Source organism: Fusarium phalaenopsidis, assembly GCF_050370095.1.
Source record: "Fusarium phalaenopsidis strain FUZ10S chromosome Unknown contig_32292, whole genome shotgun sequence".
Taxonomy (NCBI): Eukaryota; Fungi; Ascomycota; class Sordariomycetes; order Hypocreales; family Nectriaceae; genus Fusarium; species Fusarium phalaenopsidis.
The window spans coordinates 2169433-2194166 of NW_028145410.1; the positions used below are offsets into that span (position 1 = coordinate 2169433).

Sequence of the window (24734 nt, forward strand, 5' to 3'; positions counted from 1 at the left end):
GATATTCACGCCCTCGAGGAGTTTGGTTGGTATCTTTCTTATTGAGTTCTATCTAGGAACTGAAGCAGCTTTTACCTGCCCGGTTTCTTGCGCGCTATTCCCTGCCCTTTCCTCAGGCTCCTGCTATTTACCCAACGCCATCCCATGAATCCAGATACCATGAGCTTCTTTTATCGCCCGGTTCTGGCTGTTTCATTGACAAATTTTACCCCCAAACGCCTGATGCAATGCTTCAATCATTAAATCGTCAAAGATGCGCCCCTGGTGCGAGTGCACCTCATACGGCGGGCAGAGCCACCTGCTCGAGGGCCGCGGCCAGCTTCTCCTCCTGCTGCTTTTGCTCCATCTGGGCGAGGAACTCGGCATACCTAGACTTCTTGTTGTGGATGCCGCACTCGGTCTTGGCCTGGCCCTTCCAGCGACCGGCTCGCTCGTCCTCGCCCTCCTTGACGGGGACGGTCGAGTGCCAGTCGCCGACGGACTTGTAGCCCTGGTCGAGGAGGGCGTTGTAGGGGACATTGTGCTCCTTGATGTAGTCGTTGACTTGCTTGAAAGACCAAGTGGCCAGGGGGTTGATCTTGACGACGGCACGCTCATCATCGTACTCGATGATGGGGATGGAGCCGCGGGCGGCGCCCTGAGATCGTCGACGGCCGTTGAGCACAGCGGCGACCTTGAGCTCCTCATAGGCTCGCTGGAGGGGCTCGACCTTGACGATCCAGTCATACATCTCAGAGGCGGTGTTCCACATCTCCTTGCCGTACATGTCCTCGAACTCCTCAGCAGTGTTGACACCATCAGGCTTGAAGATATGCACGGGGACATTAGGGTATCGGGCCTTGACCCGGTCGACTAGGTCGTGTGTCTCCTGAAAGTGGTACAAGGTATCCAGGAAGATGAGGTCGACGGTGGGGGTGTTGGGGTGCTCCTTTTGAATCTTGGACAGCATGTCCATGGTGACGAGGCCAGTCAGGCCGAAGGCGGTCGACTGATACAGGTTGGGGAACATGACCTTGCAGAATCGGAGGATGTCCATGGGGTGCATGGCCTCGAGCATGTTGTTGAGGTGGTCGATGTGGGCCTTGGTGAGAGAGATCTGAGGGAGGATGGTTGATGATGAGGGCGATGAGTATTCCGAGTTCTGTCCAGAGACATAGCCCGACTCGCACTCGAGCTTGATGTCCTGAAAGGACGACTGCGAGGAGGACTGAGAGATGAAGGCGGGCATGTTGGCGGTGTATGAAGTATGGTACGAGGAGAGAGGTTGTTGTCTGAGGGGTTTCGGGAGCTGGGACAGTCGACGAGAGTACCCCGGGGTTATATTCAACGGTGAGTTAAGGCGGATGCTTGGAGAAGCTCTGACACAGTTGATGACGCAAATATTGTGCTGACTGGATACAGGACAAGGCTCGAAAGGCAAGACGGGGAAGATGACGAACACAACGATGAAGAGAGGGCAGTCAAATTCTTTAAGAGAGGGAGAGGCCTGCTGTGGTGGTCAAGGGGGGCTTTACATGCTCTGTCCGGGCGACCGCCCGCAGGCCCCCGGCCAGAGGCAGCCTTAGTAATTCGGAAACGCAGCATTCGAGCCAACCGAACCCGAAAGCCACCAGTCTACGGTGCCTGTGATGCGCTCTGGGCGTAGAAAAAGATGGGGAGCATCAATTGCGCCATCGCCGCCATGAGGATTGTCGTCTCCAGGCTGCGACTGGGACTGATCACGACATCGACGCTATGCCTTTCGCGATGGTGGGTGCAATGGCGGTAACGCAGGCTGATTGGCCTGTCGACCGGAGCCCTGAACTGGCGGCTGGTCGATGGGACTTGTTTTGCCTCACCATCGGCAGCTACAGCAAGGCGTGGGAGCCGCCGAGCCGGAGGTAGCGAATACTTCCGGGCCTACTGTTGACTGAAACCACGTCCGAGACTGCACGGCGCCGCCGGAAGAGACTTTTTTTTTTTCCACCATGCGAATGGAGCAAGGGAGCATGGGGGGCTCCTGGCTAAGAAGCCGAGATTGGGCTGATTTACATTTGGACATGATCTCATTGATACGGCTTTGTTGTTGTTGTGTTGTTCAAGATCTGGGGGTGAGGCGACAGATGCTGGAGCCGGGGTCTTGATCTATCAAAAGCCAATTTGAGCACGAGGGCAGTTTCCCCGCGATCATGTCATTCGGGGCGTAGGTTGCGAAATCCGCTCCCTCGGAGAAGAGTGCCTTTCTGATGTCGAATCTTTGTCGCAAGACTGAGCCATCGTGTCGCCACGGCCCTGATCGACCAAGATGCCTTGGACTGTAGTATCTGCGGGCTCCCACGCTTTCACCCACGCTCTAGACCGGTACGGGGGAAAAAAAATCTCTAATTGAATTTTGTCGTCTTAATGATGACAACGGTATGAGCCTGTGGCCTATCATCTTGGCCCCTCGGAGTGCCGTTTGTCGGAGCGGCAATCGCTGTTGTCCCTGACGGACCGTCGGCACCGAGGAACCGCGACTGCCGAAAGAGCCCCTGCCCCAGCAAAGGCAATTGCGATGCGGGCCTCTCCGGCTTTTGGCGCTTGGATGATTTCGTGGGGATGTCAGGCGAGGATAAAAGTTGGTCCGAGGCTCGCCTGCCTCAACTTTCCTTTCTCGTCTCGTCTCACGCAAGCCCCACTCTAAGCGACGGACAAGTCCCGAGAAAGTGCCGCCTCTGCTGACATATTCACCCAGCTTATTCACCAACAAGCGAATGCAGTCGAAAATCTGTTGGAAGACAACGTCATTTCCATCTTATTCATGGTTCTTTAATAAGCTATGATTTCTAACAGGTCTTGTCATTGCGTCTCCCGAGGCTGTGGTGATTGAGGATGGCACGGGCTGATGAACTGACATCTCTGGGCACTCAACATACACACTCGACAGGTGTAGATCGCGTCTACGAACATCTACAAGCCTAACCTGCGGACTATGTGCTGCTGGGAATTCGAGAATGTCGAATGCACTCACGGCCAATCATAATATCAAATGGCAGAACCAAACGCTTCCCTATCCGTGCAATTAGGTTCAACACGAACCAACTTGGCTCAGTCAGTCAACTGCAACTCGCTCACGTGACACGATGGCAACCCAGTTTCTGACATCACGGCGGGTTGGAATGATTGCTTATTCGCACCAATCATAACCCAATATCCTTTGACAGCAGCCGCACGAGCCGCACCTACGAGTCTAAGCAAAACCCGCGCCGCACGAGCCATCGGACAGCAACGGCAACGGTTGGGCGGGGCACGGAGGGAACAGGCCGGACAAGATCGCTCTACCAAGCAACCCAACCACTGACTGAACCTCTGGAGGTTGACTCGATCTTTGGGTTCGTCGCTGCCCGCGCCACGTCTATCGTGCTTCAGGCTGCTCCTAGCCCTCGTCAGCTGTCGTGATCCCCAAAAAACAATCCCCGACCTATTCCCTTTCGTCAAGATCGCCCATTCGACAAGGGTAGCCGCAGAAATCTTCACGACCCCCGCGCACAGCACAATGGCAGACCAAGCGAGCCCCGCCAAACAGAATGCCGCACGGCCTCAGTTGACGAGCTCGATGAGGAGCAGCTCGTATCTCAGTGACCACCAGCAATATCGCCCTCCTCGACAGGAGCAGTCTCGACAGGACCAGTTCCACGGCATTGACACCGTTGTGGAAGACTCGGGCATCTCTGTTCATGCTCCTGTCCATCACACCAAGCCAATCCTGCCCTTCAATGGCGTTCCCTCTGATGAGAACCCTCCGACTGTGGTCGAGAGCGGCCTGAGCCATTCTTACTCACACCCCAATTGCGCTCCTCGAGCTGGTCAGAAGTCGGATCGTCTCATTGCGACCCTCTTCTACAAGCCGAGGGAGGACCAGGCCTCACGATCACCTGTCAAGACCACTTTTGCAGACAGCAGTGAGGCGCTGCCTGCCAACCTGGCGCCCACCAACGACCCCAAGGAGTATCCCCTTGAGCCGCCCACTCAGGAATCTGAGCAGCTGGATCACATCTACGGCTCCTACATCTCGCCGCTATGCATCACCTCATTCCTCCATCTCATGTCTTCCTTCCCCCTTCCTCGAGACGCTGAAGAGCCTTACTCTTCCCACCGGTGTCTCGACAACCAGGAGCAACCGCGCATTGTTGAGCTGACGCTCTCTCCTGCACCGGCTCCCGAGTACCTTGGGCTCGACGACCTGCGGAAGCATGAGACGATTTATAGGTTCGAGCAGGAGTGGAACGTGGATGTGATTCTTCAGCGTGATACCGTTTGGAGGCGTCACCCGCGTCTGGTAGTCTTCGACATGGACAGCACCCTCATCACTCAGGAGGTCATTGATCTCCTGGCTGACCACGTCAAGGATCCCCCAGATCTGCCTGCTCGAGTTGCTGAGATTACGCATCGTGCCATGATGGGCGAGCTTGAGTTTGAGGGCTCTTTCCGTGAGCGTGTTGCCCTGCTCAAGGGCCTTCCTGCTACCCTTTTCGAGGATCTGCGGCCGGTATTGGACGTTACCAAGGGCGTGCCCGAACTGATCAGGGCGTTGAAGCGACTTGGTGTCAAGACGGCAGTTCTCTCTGGTGGCTTCCAGCCCCTGACTGGCTGGCTGGCTGGACAGCTGGGCATTGACTATGCGCACGCAAACCATGTGGTCATTGAAAACGAGAAGCTGACGGGCGAGGTGAAGGGTATCATTGTGGGCAAGGAGCGAAAGAGGGATCTCCTCGTGGAGATTGCTGCCAAGGAGGGCATCGACCTGTCTCAAGTTATCGCCGTCGGCGATGGTGCCAATGACCTGTTGATGATGGAGAAGGCAGGACTGGGAGTTGCCTGGAACGCGAAGCCGCGAGTACAGATGGAAGCGAATGCTCGTCTGAACGGAGAGAGTTTGCTGGACCTCCTACACATTCTTGGCTTTTCTTCTGAAGAGATTCGGGATTTGATTGCGTGAGCGGTTGGAGCTGGGTAAAGAGAGTTGTCGCAAGATGTGAGAGGCTGGAGTTTTGGGTACGTGAAAACAGGCTGTTGCTGTGTTGGGTGGGTAGATACCAGATAACAAAGAAAAAGGAAACACTTGGTGATGTTGTCTCTTTGCAAGCTGGAAGACGTAGTACTTGTTGTGCCTAGTTGAGTATGGCTTCAAGTTGATGTCAGCCGTTCGTCCGGTTGGGAGTGAGCTGGAACTTGAACAGCATGACCTGACAGTCACAAGAAAGCAATTGACAACGAAACAAGCTGTAGTTACAGACACAAAGCTAGAAAATATTGTGGCGCGTCGTATGTGAACTATGGGTGGTTGCAAAACTCGAGCCCATCGCGTCCTTCGTCTTTCTTCTACACAGGGCTAGAGGATTGATCCAACTCGCTCTCCCCTCGGATTTCCCTACAGATACATGCTCGCGCGTGACAGCTTCCAAAAATCCCTTTCCCGGCTCTTGCTTGCTCGCTCGCTTGCTTTAAGGGTAGCCGTCCTTGCCCCACTTGTTGTACTTGTCGTGAAGCTCGGCGGGGAGGGTGACGTTGGGGACGACGACGACGTTGAGGGCGCTGGGGGCGTCCTTGGGCTCCTGGCTGGGGTCACCACCGGGGTGATACTTGTACTTGCCAGAGGAGCCGCTCTCCCAGGGGTGGCCGTCTTTGGCGATGTTGACGGGAGACTCGGAGGTGGCGCCAGTGGGAGATCGGCCTGATGTTGGAGATGTGGTCAGCAATTGCTTTGATGACGGCAGGCCAATTGGGGCGTTCACGTACCGAAGTAGAAGCCAGCGCCGCCGAGGGCAGCGACCATGACACCGCCGAGGATCTGTGGTCGGTCAGCAATTGTCCAATTCCTCATGGTCGTGCGGTTCTCCCAGCCGGTGCACTGTCGGGTCCGGCCGAGGCATTATGACGCACCAGAAGCTCGGGGTTTTGACGGGTCTCCTTCTTGAGCTCAGCCTTCTGGTGAGCCTCCTGGAACCGGCGGGTGGTGGTGGTGAAGAAACGGCGGGCGACGACGCGGGAGGCCATTGTGACGATGGGCTTTGTGACTTGGATGGGGAGTGGGAATCTTCGTCGGGGGAACTTGGGTTATGTTGAAGCTTTGAAGTTCTCGTATGATTTCGGGAGCCCGTCGCCTGCTAGTTTGCGAGGCACGCTATTGGCCAATGCCGGGGAACAGATGGGATCACGTGTCGAATCACGTTTTGAGCCGAGATGACGTCTTGGTGGTCGAGTTCCACCAGGATGTACAGGCGATCAAGAGCCAGTCATAAATGGAGGGGACTTGTGTCACTATGTTTTATACAAAGGCTGCATGGCTATTTATGTCCTGTTCTTAGCGTGCAGGCCGTCGAGGAACCAGGCACAACAAGATTCAGCGCCTGTCCCTGGCGGGCGATTCGCTCATCGTGATGCGACAGCGCGCAGTGTCATTCTCGCCTTGGAAACTTTACTGGCCAGAGGGGAATGCTGTCATAAACTCTTGGTTGCCCATTCAAGTAATAGACTTTATCACGCCGAGGTTACAAGAAAGCAACTTGGACAGGCTGTCAAACGTCAGCGCAACGGGTTGCTGCAGAAAGTTGCCGTTCCCAGTCGAGGTGACGTCTGCGGATATGTACATGATGTCCAAGACACTCGAGGGCCTCAACACTCGCTTGCAGAGAAAAAAAGATTAATCATTGTAATGCTTGCAGAAACCATTCACTGGCATCTCTCTTTTTGCATTGCAAAGGACGCCGCTAGCAGGGACTCTTCAAGCTAGCCCCTTACCAGGGGGACCGAGAGCAGCGCAGCACAACTTACATAAGGCTCTCGTGTGCAATGCAAGGTTTCTCTTGGAAGTTAACCAGGCCCATGCCCATGCCCAAGCCGGCACGAAAAAAAGGAACGAGCATACAAACCACACTTGACTCCTCTTCCTCCTCATCGCCGAGTCCTTTCTTTTCTTACCCGCCCCTTCCGTTCCCTTTTTACGATACTTCTCTTCACTTCTTCTACGCGCTCTCTCTAATATCGCCCGCCCCGTCTTGCGACCCATTCTCATTCCCTCCCTCTCGAGTCCGTCCCTAATTTCCTACGATTCCAAACACGCCTCCTCGACACCCCTGTCTATCCCTTTAGTTGCTTGACTACCGCGAGACACGAGCCACCTGCCGGTCCTGCCGACTCTCACATTCAACCACCTGCCAGCCTCCCGACGGCTCACCACTGTGCTGCCCAGACGGCCCCGAAAAGGTGGCGCTTGATGCGATCTTGAACGCGATAGTCGACGCGCGACCGTTCCTTTGACTCGAGAGAGAATCCGTCAACTAGCACCCAGCGAACGACCCGCAAACGACACCATTACAAACCAACACGATGGCTTCGAAGCCCGATGATGATGGCTTCCCAGCGCCTCACATCCCCCGTTCCGAGGTCCCCGGACCACCGAGTATCATCTCCTCTCGAATGACGGATATTGCAAGCGATGATGGGGGCGACTCAGAGGCGCATCGGAAGAGGATGAGTCTGCCGCGGAGCGCGGATGTGGCCTCGAGACCTGGAACAGCCCGGACCGGAGCATCATCAAGGGGAGCATGGCCAGGCCAGCTAGGAGGGAGGAAGACGTACGTTTCCGGAGTTCAGGCCAAGAGGGGGAGCATCGCGAGTTCGACTGCAGGATCGACAAGCCAAGCTCCAAGCTTGTCGACTCGAAGTCATGTCCCTTCACTTACGTCGCATGCCTTTTTCCGACCCATGAGTTCGCAGAAACTACAGGCGCAGAGAGGAGGATCACACCGCCCGCCAACCATGAGCCAGCAGACACCAGGCTCGCCAACTTCACCGACATCACCAACATCGCCAGTCCTGGATGACCACGGCGCCGAAGCAGGCGGTAGCCAAGCCAGGCAAAGCATTATTTCGAACCCGATCGCTCAGCTGCAGCGCCCGACTAGCGACGACGAGAATATGCGACCTCCGCCATCTCGTGGCACCGAAATGACGGAACAGGAAACTCTGGACCGGATTACGGCAAACACAAGCCCAAGCCATGGCCATTACCCAGCCGGAAGTCTGACGGATAGTGTCCGCCCTCTTCAAGGCAAACATTCCGCAGACCAAGGTCATTTTCAACACAGCATCGTTATCGACAAGAGCTACAAGGACCTATCAAACCTTCCGAGCCCTATCAAGTCTCCCCGATCGTTTCGCTCTAGTTTCCTTATGCCTGGTCGAAGCGAGCAAGGACAGCAAGGCCAGAATCGCAGCACCGAAGGAGCCGAGAAGCTATCGTCCTCTGCATCATCACCGCAGCTTCGGCCTGTGGATTCCCAAGGACCACGTCATCCGCGGGTGCCTTCTAAGCCCAGCCAGAAATCCGACCTCGGCCGGGTTCACCAGTATTTCGAGGGTAACACAGTATTCTGCCTAGGTGGGCGGTGGCAGAACACGAAGGAACGCCCGGTCAATATTGCGACAGGCTTCTTTGTCGTGATCCCCTGCGCCCTGTTCTTTGGGTTTGAGGCACCGTGGCTGTGGAAGAATATTTCGCCCGCCATTCCAATCATCTTCGCTTATCTGGCCTATATTTGTTTCTCCTCCTTTATTCATGCCTCTGTCTCGGACCCAGGGGTAAGTACCTAGCGAATCAGATTCATGGAGGGAGTTTGACGGCTGACATTGGACAGATTCTTCCACGAAACCTTCACCAATTTCCGCCTGTTGATGACAACGATGACCCTCTCCAGCTCAGCCCCCCTACGACGGACTGGGCGTTGATCAAGTCAGCTGAATCAGCGACTGCTGCAATGGAAGTTCCGGTTAAGCACTGTCGGACGTGTAACATTTGGCGACCTCCGCGAGCCCACCACTGTCGCTTGTGCGACAACTGTGTCGAGACTCATGATCACCACTGCGTGTGGCTCAACAACTGCGTCGGAAAACGCAACTACCGATATTTCTTCACTTTTGTCTCATCAGCCACCATTCTCTCAGCCTACCTCATTGGTACCAGCCTTGCCCAGATCCTCATCTACAAGAATAGAGAGGGCATCTCATTTGGCAAGGCGATCGACCACTTCCGAGTTCCTTTTGCGCTAGTCTTTCTCGGATTCATCTGTTTTCTATATCCAGCAGCCTTGATGGGATACCACATCTTCTTAATGGCCCGAGGCGAGACGACAAGAGAGTACATGAACTCTCACAAGTTTATCAAAAAGGAGCGATTCAGGGCGTTTTCACAGGCCAACATCATCAAGAACTTTATCGTTGTCTTGTGCCGGCCGCGGCAACCGACCTATTATCAGTTCAAGACTCACTATCAAGAGGGTGACCAACGGCTTGGTATCCGCAAGGACAAGCGACCCAGGTCGAGCTCGCAGGGACTGGAGATGCACAGCGTCAAGCCTGCAGCACAAAGCTTTCAGGGTCCAGTTTCATTGAGGAACGAAAACAACAACCACAATAACCAATAACTATGGCGCTCATTAACGGGAAACTACTTCTTTTCCCACCCTCTCTCTTTACCCATTCTAGAACGGCGGAGCTTCTGGGAAGTACTGATTTTTAATTTCGAAGCGGCGACGGATGACTTACTAATGTCTGCTTATACTATATATACCCTATTGTCAGTTGACCACATTCATGTATTCCCTTTTTGTTACAGGCTTCAGGAAAAGCCGGCTTAGCCAGCAAAGGCGGGCGTTGATCAAGGGCCACGATGGGAGCCTCGGTTTTTGATGTACAAGTCAAGATTTAGATGCAGTAAAAAACGGCGAGCTTGACTCGCATTTGCACACACGCAGTGATTTGTTTGGCCGTTGAATTGCCCTGCACGATGCAAGATCTAGAAGTGACAAAGAAAAGAGTCCAGTGGCGGACGATAGGAAATGCACGTGGAAATAACAGGGATCAGCAAAGGATGCATCCATGCATGAAAGGAAGAAAGGAAAAAGCCTTATCGGGGGACGATAAGAGAAAAAAAAAATTTGTTTGGGCGCCGCCTTTTAGTGCTAGTGGGCAGGCATGTGGGAGGCGGGAGGCCAATACATGCCCAACCCATCTTTTCCTCGTAAGCAAAGCGTCCGTCTTTTCCTCCTCCACGTTCGCTTTCTCCTCAAGGGCCTCGTTGGTTTTTGTATTTTTTGCTCTCTACTTGGAAGGCGATAGAGGGCGATTCTCGTTTCAATTACTGACTGAGGCCCCTCTCCACTCTAAACAAAGAAAAAGCACAAAAAAAAAGGCCTCTCACGATGCCTCACCCCGTCTCGCCTCCGTCGCAGGCGCCGACGATGGTGTCCAAGGACGCCCCGCCCCCGCCATCCCAGGAAACCATCGCCGACTTTCTCAACACAATCTTCACGGCCAAGACGTCTGCCGCCTCGATCGATGCCTGCTACGCCCTCTGCGAGGTCCTGCTGTCTTCTGTCGGCGTCGTGGGCTTGTCCCAGTATGGCATCCTTGCCGAGGTCAAGAAGGCCGCTGCCGATAAGAAGTCGGGCCTCCGTCGCGAGTCCAGCCAGAACCTCCTCGGCGCCATCTTCGAGCGTTTCCTCCCCCGTCAGAAGGTCAGCGAGGTCGTCCTGCTGCTCCAGGATGGCGGCATGGTCGGCTGTGCCCTCGATGCCCTTGCTGACAAGGGCGCCGTTGTCCGCGATGCTGCCCAGTACGGACTCGATACCCTACTTGTCAACCTGAGCCCCGAGGCTCTCGTTGTCGGTCTCCTGCCCGCCCTGTCCAACTACCTGTCCAAGAAGACTGGTAAGTGGCAGGGAACCGTCGGCGCCTACAAGCTGCTGCAGAAGATGGCCGACAAGGCCCAGCTCGCCATTGGAAGCACCAAGGAGGAGGCTGCCGACAAGGACGTTCTGCGTGAAGCCATGGGTGCTAAGCTGGCTGGCTTGATCCCCATTGTTGAGGGTGGCATGCACGACTTGAAGGCCGACGTCGAGAAGCAGGCCGTCCACACCATGACCTCGCTCACCACCCTTCTCTCCAACGACGATGTCGCTCCTCGCTTCCCACTGCTCATCGACACCATGCAGCACCCCTCCACCCAGACTCTCCAGAAGGCCATCCACGCCCTGTCCATGACCACATTTGTCGCCATTGTTACCTCGCCTGTCCTGGCCCTCCTGACTCCCTTCCTCGAGCGATCCCTCAACAACCCCACCACCGCCCAGGAGGTTCTGCGCCAGACCGTTGTTATTGTCGAGAACTTGACCAAGCTCGTCCACGACCCGATCGAGGCTAGAACTTTCCTGCCCAAGCTGATTCCTGGTGTCAAGGGAGTTTGCGACCGAGCCTCCCTCCCTGAGGTTCGAGAGCTGGCTGAGCGTGCTCTTGCCACCATGGAGAAGGCTATGGGTAATGATAAGGACATTGTCGCCCGAACCTCTGGTGACGATGTTGCCCAGATCCTTGACGAGCAGATCAAGCTCAACAGCGGCCTCGCTGGACAGCTTGACCTGTACAAGCAGGCTCGCCCTTACATCTCTGAAATGGTTGCCATCGATGTCAACTACCGCTTCGTTGACCGCATTTCGGCCAGAATTGCGCCTTATCTCAAGGGCTTTATGCAGGATCCTGAGGCTCACCAGAAGGTTGCCGATGCCATTCAGCAGCACTACGTCGACGAGGACCACCGCCGGTACGGTGTTCCTGAGAAGGAGGACGATGGTGAGATTGAGATTGTCAACGCCGACTTCTCTCTCGCTTACGGTGGTATGCTTCTTCTGTCGCACACCAACCTGCGTCTCCTGAAGGGTCACCGATATGGTCTCTGTGGACGAAACGGTGCTGGAAAGTCGACTCTCATGCGAAGCATTGCTAATGGCAAGCTTGAGGGTTTCCCGCCCCAGGACGTCCTCCGTACCTGCTACGTCGAGCACAATCAGGGTGAGGATGCCGACATCAGCATTCTCGAGTTCGTTGCCAAGGATCCTGAGATTGCCACCCAGGGCCGCGAGCGCATCTCTGAGGTTTTGGCCGAGTTCGGCTTCACTCCTGGCCCCGAGGGCCGACAGTCTGAGAAGGTCGGCTCCCTGTCTGGTGGTTGGAAGATGAAGCTGGCTCTGGCCCGAGCCATGCTCCAGCGTGCTGATGTTCTTCTCCTGGACGAACCTACCAACCATCTTGATGTCGCCAACATTGCATGGCTCGAGAACTACCTCAAGACCCATCCCGATATCACCTCTCTGATCGTGTCCCACGACTCTGGTTTCCTCGACAATGTTACCACTGACATCTACCACTACGAGCCCAACAAGAAGCTGGCTTGCTACAAGGGTAACCTGGCTGCCTTTGTCGAGATCCGCCCCGAGGCTAAGAGCTACTACACCCTGTCGGCCTCCAACGTCCAGTTCAAGTTCCCTCCTCCCGGTATCTTGACAGGTGTCAAGTCCATGACCCGTGCCATTATCCGCATGAGCAACGTCTCCTACACCTACCCCAAGGCCACAAAGCCATCCTTGCACGAGGTCTCTTGCCAGCTGACCCTGTCGTCCCGTGTTGCCATCATTGGCCCCAACGGAGCTGGCAAGTCGACTCTCATCAAGCTGCTTACCGGCGAGACCATTCCTACTACCGGAAAGGTCGAGAAGCACCCCAACTTGCGTATCGGCTACATCAAGCAGCACGCTCTGGAGCACGTTGAGATGCATCTCGAGAAGACTCCCAACCAGTACCTCCAGTGGCGTTACCAGCACGGTGATGACCGTGAGGTTCACATGAAGCAGACCCGTGTGCTCTCGGATGCGGATCGTGCCCAGATGGACAAGTTTGTCGACCTCAAGGACGGCAACCCGGCCCGACAGATCGAGTCTCTGGTTGGTCGCCAGAAGTACAAGAAGACCTTCCAATACGAAGTGTAAGTTGTCTCTCCTGGCCGCCAATATGTACATTGCTAACATGCTACAGTAAATGGCGTAATCTTCTGCCCAAGCACAACAGCATGATCTCTCGCGAGACCCTGACTGAGCTGGGCTTTGACAAGCTCGTCCAGGAGTTCGACGATCACGAGGCGTCTCGTGAGGGTCTCGGTTACCGTGAGCTCCAGCCCAAGGTCATCTCCAAGCATTTTGAGGATCTTGGTCTCGACCCCGAGATTGCCAACCACAACGAGATCGGCTCGCTGTCCGGTGGACAGAAGGTCAAGGTCGTCATCGCTGGTGCCATGTGGAACAATCCCCATCTTCTGGTGCTCGACGAGCCTACCAACTTCTTGGATCGTGACTCCCTTGGTGGTCTCGCCGTCGCCATCCGCGACTTCAAGGGTGGTGTTATTCTCATTTCTCACAACGAAGAGTTCGTTGGCGCCCTGTGCTCGGAGCAGTGGCACGTCCGGGACGGCCGTGTGGCTCAGCGTGGTAATGCCGCTGTCAGCCTCGATCGCTTCGAGGACAGCCGACCTGGCAGCGCCGTTGCCAGCACCGCCGCCAGCACCGCCGCCAACTCTGTCGTCAGCAGTGCCGTCAACAGTGGCATTGAGGACAACTCGGACATGAAGTTCAAGGCCAAGAAGAAGAAGAAGATGACCAAGAAGGAGCTCAAGGAGCGTGAAGTCCGTCGTCGTCTCCGTCACATCGACTGGCTCAACAGCCCCAAGGGCACTCCCCACCCTCCTGACACGGATGACGAGGACAACTAGATTGGGCGGCTTTGTTTGTTTACTTTTTTCTTCCCTTCCTTGCTCGATTTGCGCATTGTTTTCCAGAAATCCACACCCCCGTGGATTTTGTTCATCATGTGCGGGACACTTGGGCTCTCTTGTTCAAGAGAGCATGGCATGACAACCAAAAAAGATTGCAATGATATCGTACACGCGCCATGTGGTAGACAGATAGACCAGACCTAGCTTGGGCTGAATGGGTTATAGAGGCGTTGGCTTGGGATAGACGGCTTTGAATCTTATCATCTATACTTTGACCATGGACTTTGATTTCTGTGTATCTGCTTCTCTGTGATGTAATTACCACTTGGGTCTGCTTAGTGATGAGCTGCTTATCAAGTTGTGAAATGCGTTAGATATGGAGGGGTGAAGTTGGTGTGTTGAAACCCCCCTGAGCACTTCACGATCAGCATTTGCCACCTCAGATCAACGCCACAAGTGGACAGCATTCCTTTCATTTACCCTCGAACGTCTCTTTTTAATTTAGCGACTATTATACTCTAAGCTTGGGGCTTGGTAACAATGCAAACGAATGCGACTCTGGGTATGAACCTTCCATGCCTCTCCCATGCCATGCAACAACCAACATACAGGAATTCTTCTCGTCTAGACGCTCAAGACCTGATTGCCTGGCTAACACCAGAACCCATCTATATATGCTGAAAGCCCCTATCTTGCGTGCAGTTCATGATGTCAACGCCAAAAACAACCAATGAATATATGTATGAAAGATAGATCTGCCCAAATTGACAGCCAAATGAAAAAATAAACAAGATTCTTTTCGCCACATGAGGGTGAATCACCACGAGAAGGTCATCAGGGCAGGGTTGAGGGCAAGGGGCAGCAGAAGATGACTTCCGGCCACAGTGACCATGGGCAGAATGGCGACGAAGTCGGTGATGCGCCAGTCATGGGGGACAAAGTCTGCAGTAGCAAGAATAATGACACCAATGATGGCCAAGAGAGACAGAAGCATGGAAACACGGAACTAGATTTACAAGTTAGCTTGATCGTTGGTGACACTGTCTTGAGGGGGTAGGCTTACCTTCTTCAACACCTTGGGCACCTCAATGAAGAAGTTGGAAAATTCGGCTTCCTTGGAAGTGGAACCCCAACTCATGTCGATCTCGAACATGTGCGCCAGTAGAGCCTGGCTGACGTGCAGAGACAGGCCACCGAGGAACAGGGCCAGCATGAGAGTCCACTTGAAGTTCTCCCAGAGAGCGTATCCTATAGTACGCTCACCAGATCGATATCGCATGATGGCAAGAGACAAGTTACCAAGACCGTTGAAGACGATGATGATGGAGAACCACACCTGCCACGAGTCGAGGTAGTACTTGTCGAGGTAACCGTTATACCAGCCCATCAGGAAGTAGTTGGCTGTTGTCATGATCCAAGCAGCACCGATGGCATAGTAAGTGCCAATGTACGACACGATGGTGATCTTGGAGGTGAAGCGAATGTTGGAGAATATGAAGCGGCGGAAAAGAGGAGTGAAAGGACCTCGCCACAACCAGGTACGGATGGGGTTGAAGAGAAGCTCGTTGCAACCATAAGCGTACTTTTCCCATCGAGCCAACTCATCGTACACGGTCAGGGACACACCCTCCTTGAAGCCATCGCCAGCCCAGGCAGCGAGACGAATGATGTAGCCATTGCACTGGAGACGGAGGGACATGTCGAAATCTTCCGAGACGTGACTCTCAGACCAGAACTTATCGTAACCATCCTCATCCTGGTAGGAAACCTGTTGAATAGCAGACCAGCGAAGGATAGCGTTGTGGCCGACAAACGGAGCAACATCGCCGTTGGAAACCGTGTAACGAATAGCAGTGTAGATGAGATCAGTGAAGAAAGTGATGCCGTTCTCGAAGTAGGTGTGAACAACCTGCATGACACCGGAGGAGAACTGCATGATGCCGACATCAGGGGACTGCTCCATCTCAGAGACAGAGTCGAGGATACAATCCGTGGGAACACGCGTGTCCGAGTCGATCAGGAGAATGTAATCACCAACGCGAATGTTGCCATCCGCCCAAGCGCGACCGTTCTCCTCAAGGACCTCCTTGAGAGCCTGCTCGTAGGCGAGGGCCTCGTCGCTCTGGCTCCAGTCGGCAGGACGCTTGATGAGTTGCAGACGCTCCTCAACCTTGCACGAGATCATCAGGCCAAAGTTCATGTTTGAAGCCTTCTTGAACTTGCCCTTGCGCACAAAGCCATCTTCGCCGTGCTTGGGACGTGCGACCCAGCCAATACTGTTGTCGGCATAGAACTCGATGCGGGCATCGCGCTCCTCTTCGCTGATGAGCTGAAGACCATCGTCGTTGATAAACATGTTGGCAGAACCACCCTGAAGCTCGTAGGTTGACATGGCCTGCTTGATGGACTTGACCGTGGGAAGAATGACAGCATTCAGACCCTCCTTGTAGACAGGGCACTGAATGGTGATGTGAGGCAGGACGGCAGATTGGAGTCTTCGGGGAGGGCGGGCTGAGTAGAACTTGGAGTTGATGGTCAGTTGGCGGATGGGGCCAAAGATCTGCGCCAAGCAACCAACGATGACCTGGGCAAAGAAGAGGGAGAAGAAGACCTGGATAGGAAAGAGAGCGACGAGTCCAAGACGCACGTAACTGCCGTCAATGGCAATCTCGATAGCAATCTGTCTCCAAGCCGCTCCCAGAGACGCCACGACGAGGAGGAGGGTAAGCGAGACAAGCACCGAGTTCTGCAGGTGAACTGGCCGCGCCTCAGGCTTGATCTCTCCACTCTCCTCGTCAATCTCGTACTCAGCGTCTTCACCACCTTCACCTTCTTCTTCGTCCATTGCTTGACCCGAGTTCCACACGAGCTCCATAAGCTCCGACTCGATAATCTTTGCACGAGCCATCAAGTTCAAAGCGTCATCGTCCCATACGACAAGCAAGCCATCCGAAGCAATGAAGGCGGCGAACTGATGCTTGCGTGCTCGAGGAAGGTCATTGACCGTAGGCAGAATCTGGACACGAAGACCGTTCATCAGGGGCACATCAACTGCATCAGGAGACCATTGCAGAAAAGTCTTGATAACTCGAGAGTTGACCGTCATGGCACACTATAATGCGTTAGCATATCTGATAAAAGCCAGACCTAGAAGTTCATCATACCTGGACGTTGAGCGCAGTGCAGGCGACTGCGAAAGGCGATTGTCCCAGCTGTGGAGGGCAGGCCATGTACTGGCCGCGAGATTTGCGCAATAGCACGCCTTCGATTTCGCCGGAGCCATCTCCAACCCAAAGCATAGAACACTGCTGTTGGTACAAGTAGTTCACCATGACCTCGTGCTTAATATCATCAAGAAAGCCACTGGCACTCGACTTGCTAGAGACTGCTATTGAAGGAGGGCCCGCTGTAAACTTGGGTCCGGGAGGCTGAAGCTCCATCACGGCAGCCGGAGGAGCCTTCTCATCGTTGGGAGGGTGTAGAGAAATTGAGGGACGATGGCTGGGTCTCCTAGGAGGAGGATCGGCCGGCAATGGAGGCGCAGGCTCGGCCTTGAAGTAGCTGCCGAGGCCCATCTTCGAATTCGGATCTGAAGTTTGCCGATGGGGTGAAGGACTGTTATCAAAGTAGACTAATTCTAGTCGATAACCTTCTGTCGGGGCACCTTAAAGGTGTGCGATGTTCAAGGCTGAATAATGAGTGTTGTTGTGTGATAATGCGATATCGTAGAGGCAACCCAGAGTGAATTATGTAGATTCAAATGACTGGAAAGGTCTTAGATTGGCACGACCATAAAAATGAGTGAGAGAAGGATAAGTTGAGTGAGTGAATGACACCGACTTGGTCGAGTGAATGAATGAATGGAGAAGTTGGAGGGTAGAGAGAAAGCAACTTACAAGAGGCGAAAGGATGTTCCAGTCGAGACTATTCATACCAGGTTTGCCGTTGATCTTTGACTCAACAGAGTTCAAGGGGGCAGGCAGATCAAGGTTTAAGGGCCCTGAAGGAGATATAAGTTCACGGCCAACGACGCCACTGCGGATAGATAGCAGGACGACGAGGGCGGGCATGGCGACGGAAGCCATCAGAAGTGCATTTCGGATAGCCAACACCAAGGACCTCCACTTGGACAGTGAGGACCCAGACCTGAGTCAAGACCCAAGGCCAGCTCGATCTGGAGGACCACGAGTCTGGATGAGAGGAGCTTGGGCACTGGGGGAGGGGTGAAGATAGACGAGCCGGTATCAATATGGCACAGAGGCTTGGGCCAAAGAGACATGCTCTGACGATCAGAAACGGGCCTGATTAGCCTACTGAGGTTCAGCGGCGATGGCGAAGGACAGTATCCGGATGACTGTGGGCGAGACACGCCAAGGCGGGTGACCGAGGCTTCAGGCTTGAAGTTTCTGACGGAGAGGCGCTCTCTCCAGGCGGTAGGCGCCTCAAGTCTAGATGGTCCGAGTCGGGGGAGGCAAAGGCATGTCTACCCGACGAGAGGATCCGCAGTGGACCGCTCAAGAGGAACTCGATCGCAAGAGCATTGTGGCGCCAGACTGCCTTTCCTGGACCGGGTCCTGTAGACTCTAGAGAACCGTCGAGCCTCTCATGGGGTTTGAGCTAGCGGAGATGGCGAGCCATGTTGGACGTTCGAGAGAGGGAGTTTCAGGGCCCAAAGGCCGGGTCCGGCGACCAGCTGTGGGAGAGTAGCTCAAGGGGTTCATGGAACAACAGTTTTCGGCCTTGTAGAATACACGAGATTCTCTCTGAAAAGACTGCCGTTGGAATAACGGGCCTGGCATCGTGAGACTGTCTCGGTGAAGCCTCCAAGAATCCGGTTCATCGAAGGTTGGTGGGTAGAGGTCGTTGTAAGGCAGGACCCGAATTAGGACTAGAGCCATCGAAGCTAAGCCAATCAGAACCGCTCATCTGAAAGTTTGGACGCAAATGGGGCAGGTGGCTTTGGCCCCCCACCTCCCCTAGTGCGCTTTTGACAGCTTCCGGCGGGAACAAGGTGAAGCACGCTACCAAACGCAGTGAACACTGACCAGTGAGTGACGCAGGAACGAGGCAGGAACAAGACAGGAATGACTCTGCGCCTGCATCGTACCTGCGTGAGAAGCTCAGAGCCAGCGCAGGTACGGAAGCGCCTGCTCTTTCCCATCCTTACACTCGCTGTGGCATTTGCCACAGCTTCCCCTTCTTGCCCCTGACTAGACAACCGTTCAGACCTCTTTTTCAACATCATTTATTGATCATCTATTCACATGCGCTGGGCAGCCTTGAGGGAGGCCTCTCATTACTATGGCGCGGAAGAGCTCATGCGAAGTTGCGCTTGATCCCCTCAGGTCGATTTCATTGGCATGGCGCATTCCTCCCCCAGCAACCAGGCGAGCTCTTCCTCAGCTTGCCCGCTCTCTATAACCTCAATGGCCTCAAACTTTACACCGCCCGAGGAAAGCCAAGGCAACAAAAGCACAGATAATTCAACTCCCGAGTGTTCCGCCAGAAACCCGCATCCTTCCCCTTCCCGGCCATGGCGAGCTTCAGTGCCTTTGTTCTCAGAGCGGCCGTCCGCCATCGCGAACCATAAATCTATTGACTTACATCATGCCAATCAGAACTCCCGGGACATGTCCTTGGAATGCATTGTCAGCGGAAGCCAGCAGCCACATTGTTAGTGGCTCAGCTTCCCCACGCCCACTAGCATCACTGAGACACGCCGGAAGCATAACCAGACACCAAAAAAGCATCTCGATGTGTTTTCCAAGTGGAGTGCCGGCCCTCTTAGTGACCAATGCTCATGAGTCTTGAAGTCAAAACACCGTGCCTGTTCCTATCGGGAAACTCGAGAGAGGTGATTTTCACTGATTAGGGAAAGCTTCCGCTTGGCCTTCGGTCCCGATGCACTTCGGATAGTGCAAGAGAGCCACACCCCCATGATTCCTAGAATCCGGTCAAGCTAGGATGATGAGCTCACGTTTTTTGCATGGTTTTGAAGCCACTAAGATCTATCATGTCTGAGATCTCAGGGCCCTGTGTGTCCGAGACCTTGAGATCTGCACGACAGTCCATACCAACCCCTGCCCTACAGCCAACCTAGAATTGGGCGGCAACCGCTGTGGACGCAGCTCTATGTATGCTTTTCAGGGTCTGGTATCACAGGAACGGTCTCCAGTGCCAAAGATCTGGATTTGACGCATCTCTAGTTCTGGATGAAACAGGCACTCCGCCTAAGAAAAAGACTCTTTCATGACAGGAGTTACCGATCGGTTAGATTAGCCTTGCATTTCCCCATATTATTGATCAAGTCTCGATTTTCAGCTTACAGGCACATATCCACTCGTCCGTGGATACGAAGACCAAGGACTACCATGGTCATGCCATCCTCTCTCCTCGGTACTGCACCACGGCCAAGCACCTGGGTCAGCTCTTAATTATCCCACGTTGTTGTGTGCCACAGAGACAGCCCAGTCCGTTGTCCCTGAGCTCAGATATTTTTCTACTACCCATGTGGCGCTGGGCGGTTTCAAGTAACCTTTTGGGTTTCCTTATCGCAAATCTCTCCTGGTGCCTTGACCTGGTCTTGACTTGGATACACAATCAAGGTACTAAAACGGCCTCTCGCCGCGATAGACCTTGGTCATTCTCATTGAGCTTGACCATTTTTCAACTTCCCATACTCGACAATAAAGAGGGTTTGCCTTAGCGAGCCGCCCATGCCATCGGCACGGCATCACTCAGCCCGCCTCGAAGCTCGGCGCCTCCGTTCGCCTCCGCTCTCCACGTCCCCGGCTGGAGCTATGGCGTTACAGCTGTGGTCCACAAGCTCGGTTAAAGGGCCACGGGGACTCACTGACAAATCTTGGTGAGAGGGTCTCGTCTCTGCCGGTAAAGTGGTAGTGGCTCCAGGCGGGAGCTCGGCGGCTCGATGCTCCCGGGCTGAACGGCTGGACCGGAGCTATGGCTCAGCTTCTATGGTCACGGTGAGCAAACGTGGGTGGCACTTGTAATTCTCTTCTCTTTAGTCAGTTACGCGGCTCATTGTGATTCTTGGGCAGGCTTTGGGCATGAGAGGAAACGGAAGGCCGGTCTGAGATGGGGTAGTTGGCGAGACTAAACACAAATTCCCGACTCACACTCACGTCGCTCTGGCCTACGTAGAGAGGTTTTGCACAATGTCAAACCTTGCCGCTGAGAAGGATGTTTGTTTTGCTCTCGTGATATGCAAGATCCAGTTTATAGTGATGATATGAGGGACAGATGACCAGTTGTGCCTTGACTAAAATATGCTGTAGTCCGCATCAAAACACAGTTGGATATTTCACTTCTTATCTGCTTCACACAGGCCCTCAGGACGACTCATTTTGATAATCATCGTGCAATACGGTTGAATGCTGCATGGACTAAATAGAGACATGAAAAACGCAAATAAACTCTGGAATGAACAGAACAATTCAACAATATTCCGTCCCAATTTTTGCAAGATTGCAAAGGTCTCTCCCTAACACCCGCCAGGATCAACCCCTTCTATGTAGCGCTTACAACTCCTCGTCGCCGTTGCACTGCTGCGTAATAACAACACGGCTGACCTCCATTTGGGGCTGCTTCCAAGTAGGATACCACTCGCCACGGGCCTCCCAAAAGTCTCTCTTGGCTGTAGGCGAGTTGTCGTACCATGGCTTTCCAGACTTGCCATCCTCGAACCAGCCATTGGTGGCGCCGACAGCAACGTTGAGGATCAGGTAGAACTCCTGATCAAACGGTGCGTTGAGCTCGCCCGAGGCGGACCAGGGGTCAGTGAGTCGAGTGCCATTCTGGTCGACGTCGGGAAACCCGCCGCGCTTCCACATAGGCTTCTTGAAGTTGGTGTAGGTGACCTGGAGCAGGCGGGTGTTGACATATGTAAACAAGTACTTTTGAGACCACTCTAGACCAAACATGTTGAAGCCAGCACTGTACGTAGTGTGAAGGGCCTTTCGCTTGTTGTTGGTCTTCCACCAACCGTCGTTGGCAGAGTTGGGACCCCAGTGCAAGGCAGAGCCGACAATGTCGTTTCCTCCTTGAGCGTATGTCCAGTTGTTTCCACGCGACTCAATGATGTCAATTTCGCCGGATCTAGGCCAGGGGCCGTAGGTGCTCTTGACGGGCAACATCCAGATGGCAGGCCACAGCCAGTCGCCTTCGGGAAGCTTGGCTGTCACTTCGATTCGGCCGTACTTGATGGTGGCCCCCTTCTTGGTGTTGATGCGGCCAGACTTGACTGGGGGGACCACACTGTTGTTTCCCGCAGTCAAGTTGGTTGAAGCAATACAATTCGACCAGACCTTGGAGGTACAGCTGCCGTCCTTGAAGAGGTTGATGACGTTGTTCTTTTCCATCAACTTTGCATTCTGAAGCGTGGCCTTGATGATGAGGTTGCCGTTGTCGACATAGACATTCTCATCGGTGTTGGTTGTTTGTTCGAACTGTCCGTTACTACAAAGGTCAGTACGCTGACATAGACCAAGGATAGAGAGAATAAAACTTACCCATATCCACCAACTTCAACTTCCTTGGTCCAAATCTTTGGATCCAAGCCTCCACTAAAGTCTTCATCCAGGACAGGGCAGTAAGTATTTTTCACAACACTCCTTATGCCGTCCCAGACGAGAAACCCAGAGCCGACAAGACCGAGAAAAATGGCCAGGATTGGGAGAATGGTCACCCACTTCTCCTTGGGGTTGGTCTTTTCCAGCCATGGCTTCTCAATTTCACCAGCCTTGACTCTTCGCGAATGGAAGTACCGGTTCCGGTCCTCAAATTGTGTCCCGGAACCATTGGAAGACTCATACTCAGAGGGAGGGCGTGAAAACTCGGGGATGCTAAACATGCCCGCGTTTCCGGCCGAGCCTGGTCCACGAACAGGCTCGATGCTGTGGCGGATGCCACTGTTCGGTGGCTCTGGGTGAGCTGAGGGAGTATTGGAGTCGACAGACATGGTTCGTGAAATGTCTGTCGGACCAGGGCCAACCCCGTCATGGTCCTGGCTGCTTTGTCGATGCTGGCTCATGGCGGAAGAAGTGTCGGCCAGAAAACGTATCTCAAAGTGAATGAAGCTGGAGAATGAGGATGGAAAGTCCAACTACGTCCTAGCAGGAACTCACGGCCAGTTCCTCAGATACTCTGTAAAGATTGACAACAGAGCGGAGGCAAGAAAAAGCAATTATTGTTTATAAAACTCGCGAAAACCGAGAACAAGAGGACATAAGAAGAGATAAAAGACGATGAAGTGGTAGGCTTGGTTCAACGGCAGCGGGAAAGCCAGGTTCCGCCCACGGTTTTGATCGAGGCCATGGTAAACCAGATTCGATATAACGCCGGACTCAGCCGAGCTACGATCCAGACAGTGCGTGAAAATGGATCAGAGTTGCTGGAGGCTGAAGGATCCATGAGTGACAAGACGAAGATGGCCAAAGGCGGATGGGAGCGTGGTTGCTAGGGAGAGGTCCGATCGTGGCATGGCTTGCGGCACAGTGCTATTCACACACGCTCAGCTGGCTGACTGCTTGTTAGGGCCATTCTATTAGCGCGCTTTGCATCTATTTCCACCAAGACCCAGCATCTAAATACTGTGCTCATGATAAGCGACACTGTACGCTCTTGCCTGATCATCAATTCCAAAAACTCAAGCCACACCATTCCAACAACTCTCCTCCATCATCACCAATCTCGACAATGTCTCAGGCCCTGCTCGCAACCGTCGATAACAGAGTTTACATGAGCCAGCTCTTACGAGCGCTAGTCGACGGCCAGACCCCCATAGTTTCCGTTCCGGTCCTGCCCATGACTCCAACCCATCTTGTCAAGACCCATCGCCGAGGTCGCTAATAAGGCAGTCCTCGTTTCCCTTGGCGATACCGGCATTTCTGTCACGAACCATACCGAGTACCCGACTTGGTCCTTGCTTCCTCTCGAGCCTTGGCAATGATTCAAGTTCTCCAGAGGTGGAAGACGTGCTTGAATCAGCATCGTCCTTTGCTAGGCGACAAAGGCATCACCGGCATCGATTTATCTACAGCTCAGACAGATTAGGATCCTAAGGCCTTCGACTTTGATTGCTATTCACACAGCTCAGCGACCAGATCGTCTTCCTCCTCCAAATTCCCACTTACCCTAGTCTCACCAACCTGCCAGACCTCGCAGAAGTGGCGATAGCATCGACAGGAACAAGCTCAACGTGGCTGAGGAGACATGACCACGCCCCTCCCGCTATCTTCAGGGTCCTGAACCTTGATTTACTTTAGGTACACGCCCTGGAGATCTCAGGAACCGCGTCTTGATCACCCACGACGAGGGCTTGCCACTTGATCAGCCAACCTCCTGGCCCGTGGGAACTTGTGGGAACTTGGCCGCTCGATATGCACTTGTTTAGTTGCTTACCCAGCATCTCATGTCTTTACTGGGCTGATTGTCGATCCAGATGGCGAATAGCATCATCGTTGCCGTCACAGAAAGGGCAATCTCAGCAACCAGGAGCTATTCACCACCAATCCTACAAACTGTCAACGGTTATCCCTTACCTTTTGAAGGTATCATTGTTCGCCACCTCTACGCTCAAAACAACCTGTCACTGGAAATTGCCATGGATATCTACTGGACAGTGAACGTGACGACATGATCACCGTTGCGCTTAGGCCCAGTGCTGCCAGCCGATGCCTCTCCTATCACCATCTCACCTCAAGTGACGATACAGCGGCATTCCCGTGTTACTACTGACAAATTTGGCCTTGCCGAGGCCTTGGCATGGAAATGTTAGGTGCTCAATTGCGTACCTTGCGCTCGTTCACCATGTTCCTTAGAGTTTGCCCCTAAAGCCCAACTGCGGATTTGAACGAGGACAATGACAAGGCGATGCCTACCTACGAAAATCCAACAGAAGCGGCAGGCCTGAGGTCCCTGAGGCCGAGGAGGAGTATTTCAACTGTTTGATCGACAACAGAGAATCAAACCTAGAATGCCAAGGCTGGCTTCTGGATGTCTCGGGAAGCTCAGCACAAAGTCAATCTCATGGGTGGCCCAGGGGGAGAAACGGGGACGAGCGCCTCTCTTCTTCCTCGTGAAGATTTATGAGAATTTG

The 24734-nt window shown here is 53.9% G+C and overlaps 7 protein-coding genes across 7 annotated transcripts; 3 read left to right on the top strand and 4 right to left on the bottom strand.

Annotated features, from left to right (window-relative positions):
• Nucleotides 1–277: 277 nt before the first annotated feature.
• Nucleotides 278–1228, bottom strand: LRP88_04961 (phosphoadenylyl-sulfate reductase (thioredoxin); the record flags this gene model as incomplete). The annotated part of the gene is made up of 1 exon (XM_083241526.1): nucleotides 278–1228. The coding sequence occupies one exon, from the start codon at nucleotides 1226–1228 to the stop codon at nucleotides 278–280; it is 951 nt and encodes a 316-aa protein (XP_083102674.1).
• A 2286-nt stretch (nucleotides 1229–3514) lies between these two features.
• LRP88_04962 (HAD-like domain-containing protein) lies at nucleotides 3515–4957 on the top strand (the record flags this gene model as incomplete). The annotated part of the gene is made up of 1 exon (XM_083241527.1): nucleotides 3515–4957. One exon carries the CDS (start codon nucleotides 3515–3517, stop codon nucleotides 4955–4957), a length of 1443 nt encoding a protein of 480 aa, XP_083102675.1.
• Nucleotides 4958–5462: 505 nt separating this feature from the next.
• Nucleotides 5463–6015, bottom strand: LRP88_04963 (uncharacterized protein; the record flags this gene model as incomplete). The annotated part of the gene is made up of 3 exons (XM_083241528.1): nucleotides 5463–5692; nucleotides 5758–5809; nucleotides 5902–6015. The coding sequence occupies 3 exons, from the start codon at nucleotides 6013–6015 to the stop codon at nucleotides 5463–5465; spliced, it is 396 nt and encodes a 131-aa protein (XP_083102676.1).
• A 1332-nt stretch (nucleotides 6016–7347) lies between these two features.
• On the top strand, nucleotides 7348–9443 carry LRP88_04964 (palmitoyltransferase ERF2; the record flags this gene model as incomplete). Its single annotated transcript, XM_083241529.1, has 2 exons — nucleotides 7348–8601; nucleotides 8658–9443. 2 exons carry the CDS (start codon nucleotides 7348–7350, stop codon nucleotides 9441–9443), a joined length of 2040 nt encoding a protein of 679 aa, XP_083102677.1.
• Nucleotides 9444–10259: 816 nt separating this feature from the next.
• LRP88_04965 (translation termination modulator NEW1) lies at nucleotides 10260–13615 on the top strand (the record flags this gene model as incomplete). Its single annotated transcript, XM_083241530.1, has 3 exons — nucleotides 10260–12835; nucleotides 12886–13473; nucleotides 13567–13615. The coding sequence occupies 3 exons, from the start codon at nucleotides 10260–10262 to the stop codon at nucleotides 13613–13615; spliced, it is 3213 nt and encodes a 1070-aa protein (XP_083102678.1).
• Nucleotides 13616–14435: 820 nt separating this feature from the next.
• On the bottom strand, nucleotides 14436–17193 carry LRP88_04966 (glycosyl transferase family group 2-domain-containing protein; the record flags this gene model as incomplete). Its single annotated transcript, XM_083241531.1, has 3 exons — nucleotides 14436–14624; nucleotides 14682–16730; nucleotides 16783–17193. The coding sequence occupies 3 exons, from the start codon at nucleotides 17191–17193 to the stop codon at nucleotides 14436–14438; spliced, it is 2649 nt and encodes an 882-aa protein (XP_083102679.1).
• Nucleotides 17194–21156: 3963 nt separating this feature from the next.
• Nucleotides 21157–22595, bottom strand: LRP88_04967 (concanavalin A-like lectin/glucanase domain-containing protein; the record flags this gene model as incomplete). Its single annotated transcript, XM_083241532.1, has 2 exons — nucleotides 21157–22093; nucleotides 22147–22595. The coding sequence occupies 2 exons, from the start codon at nucleotides 22593–22595 to the stop codon at nucleotides 21157–21159; spliced, it is 1386 nt and encodes a 461-aa protein (XP_083102680.1).
• Between the last annotated feature and the right edge of the window lie 2139 nt (nucleotides 22596–24734).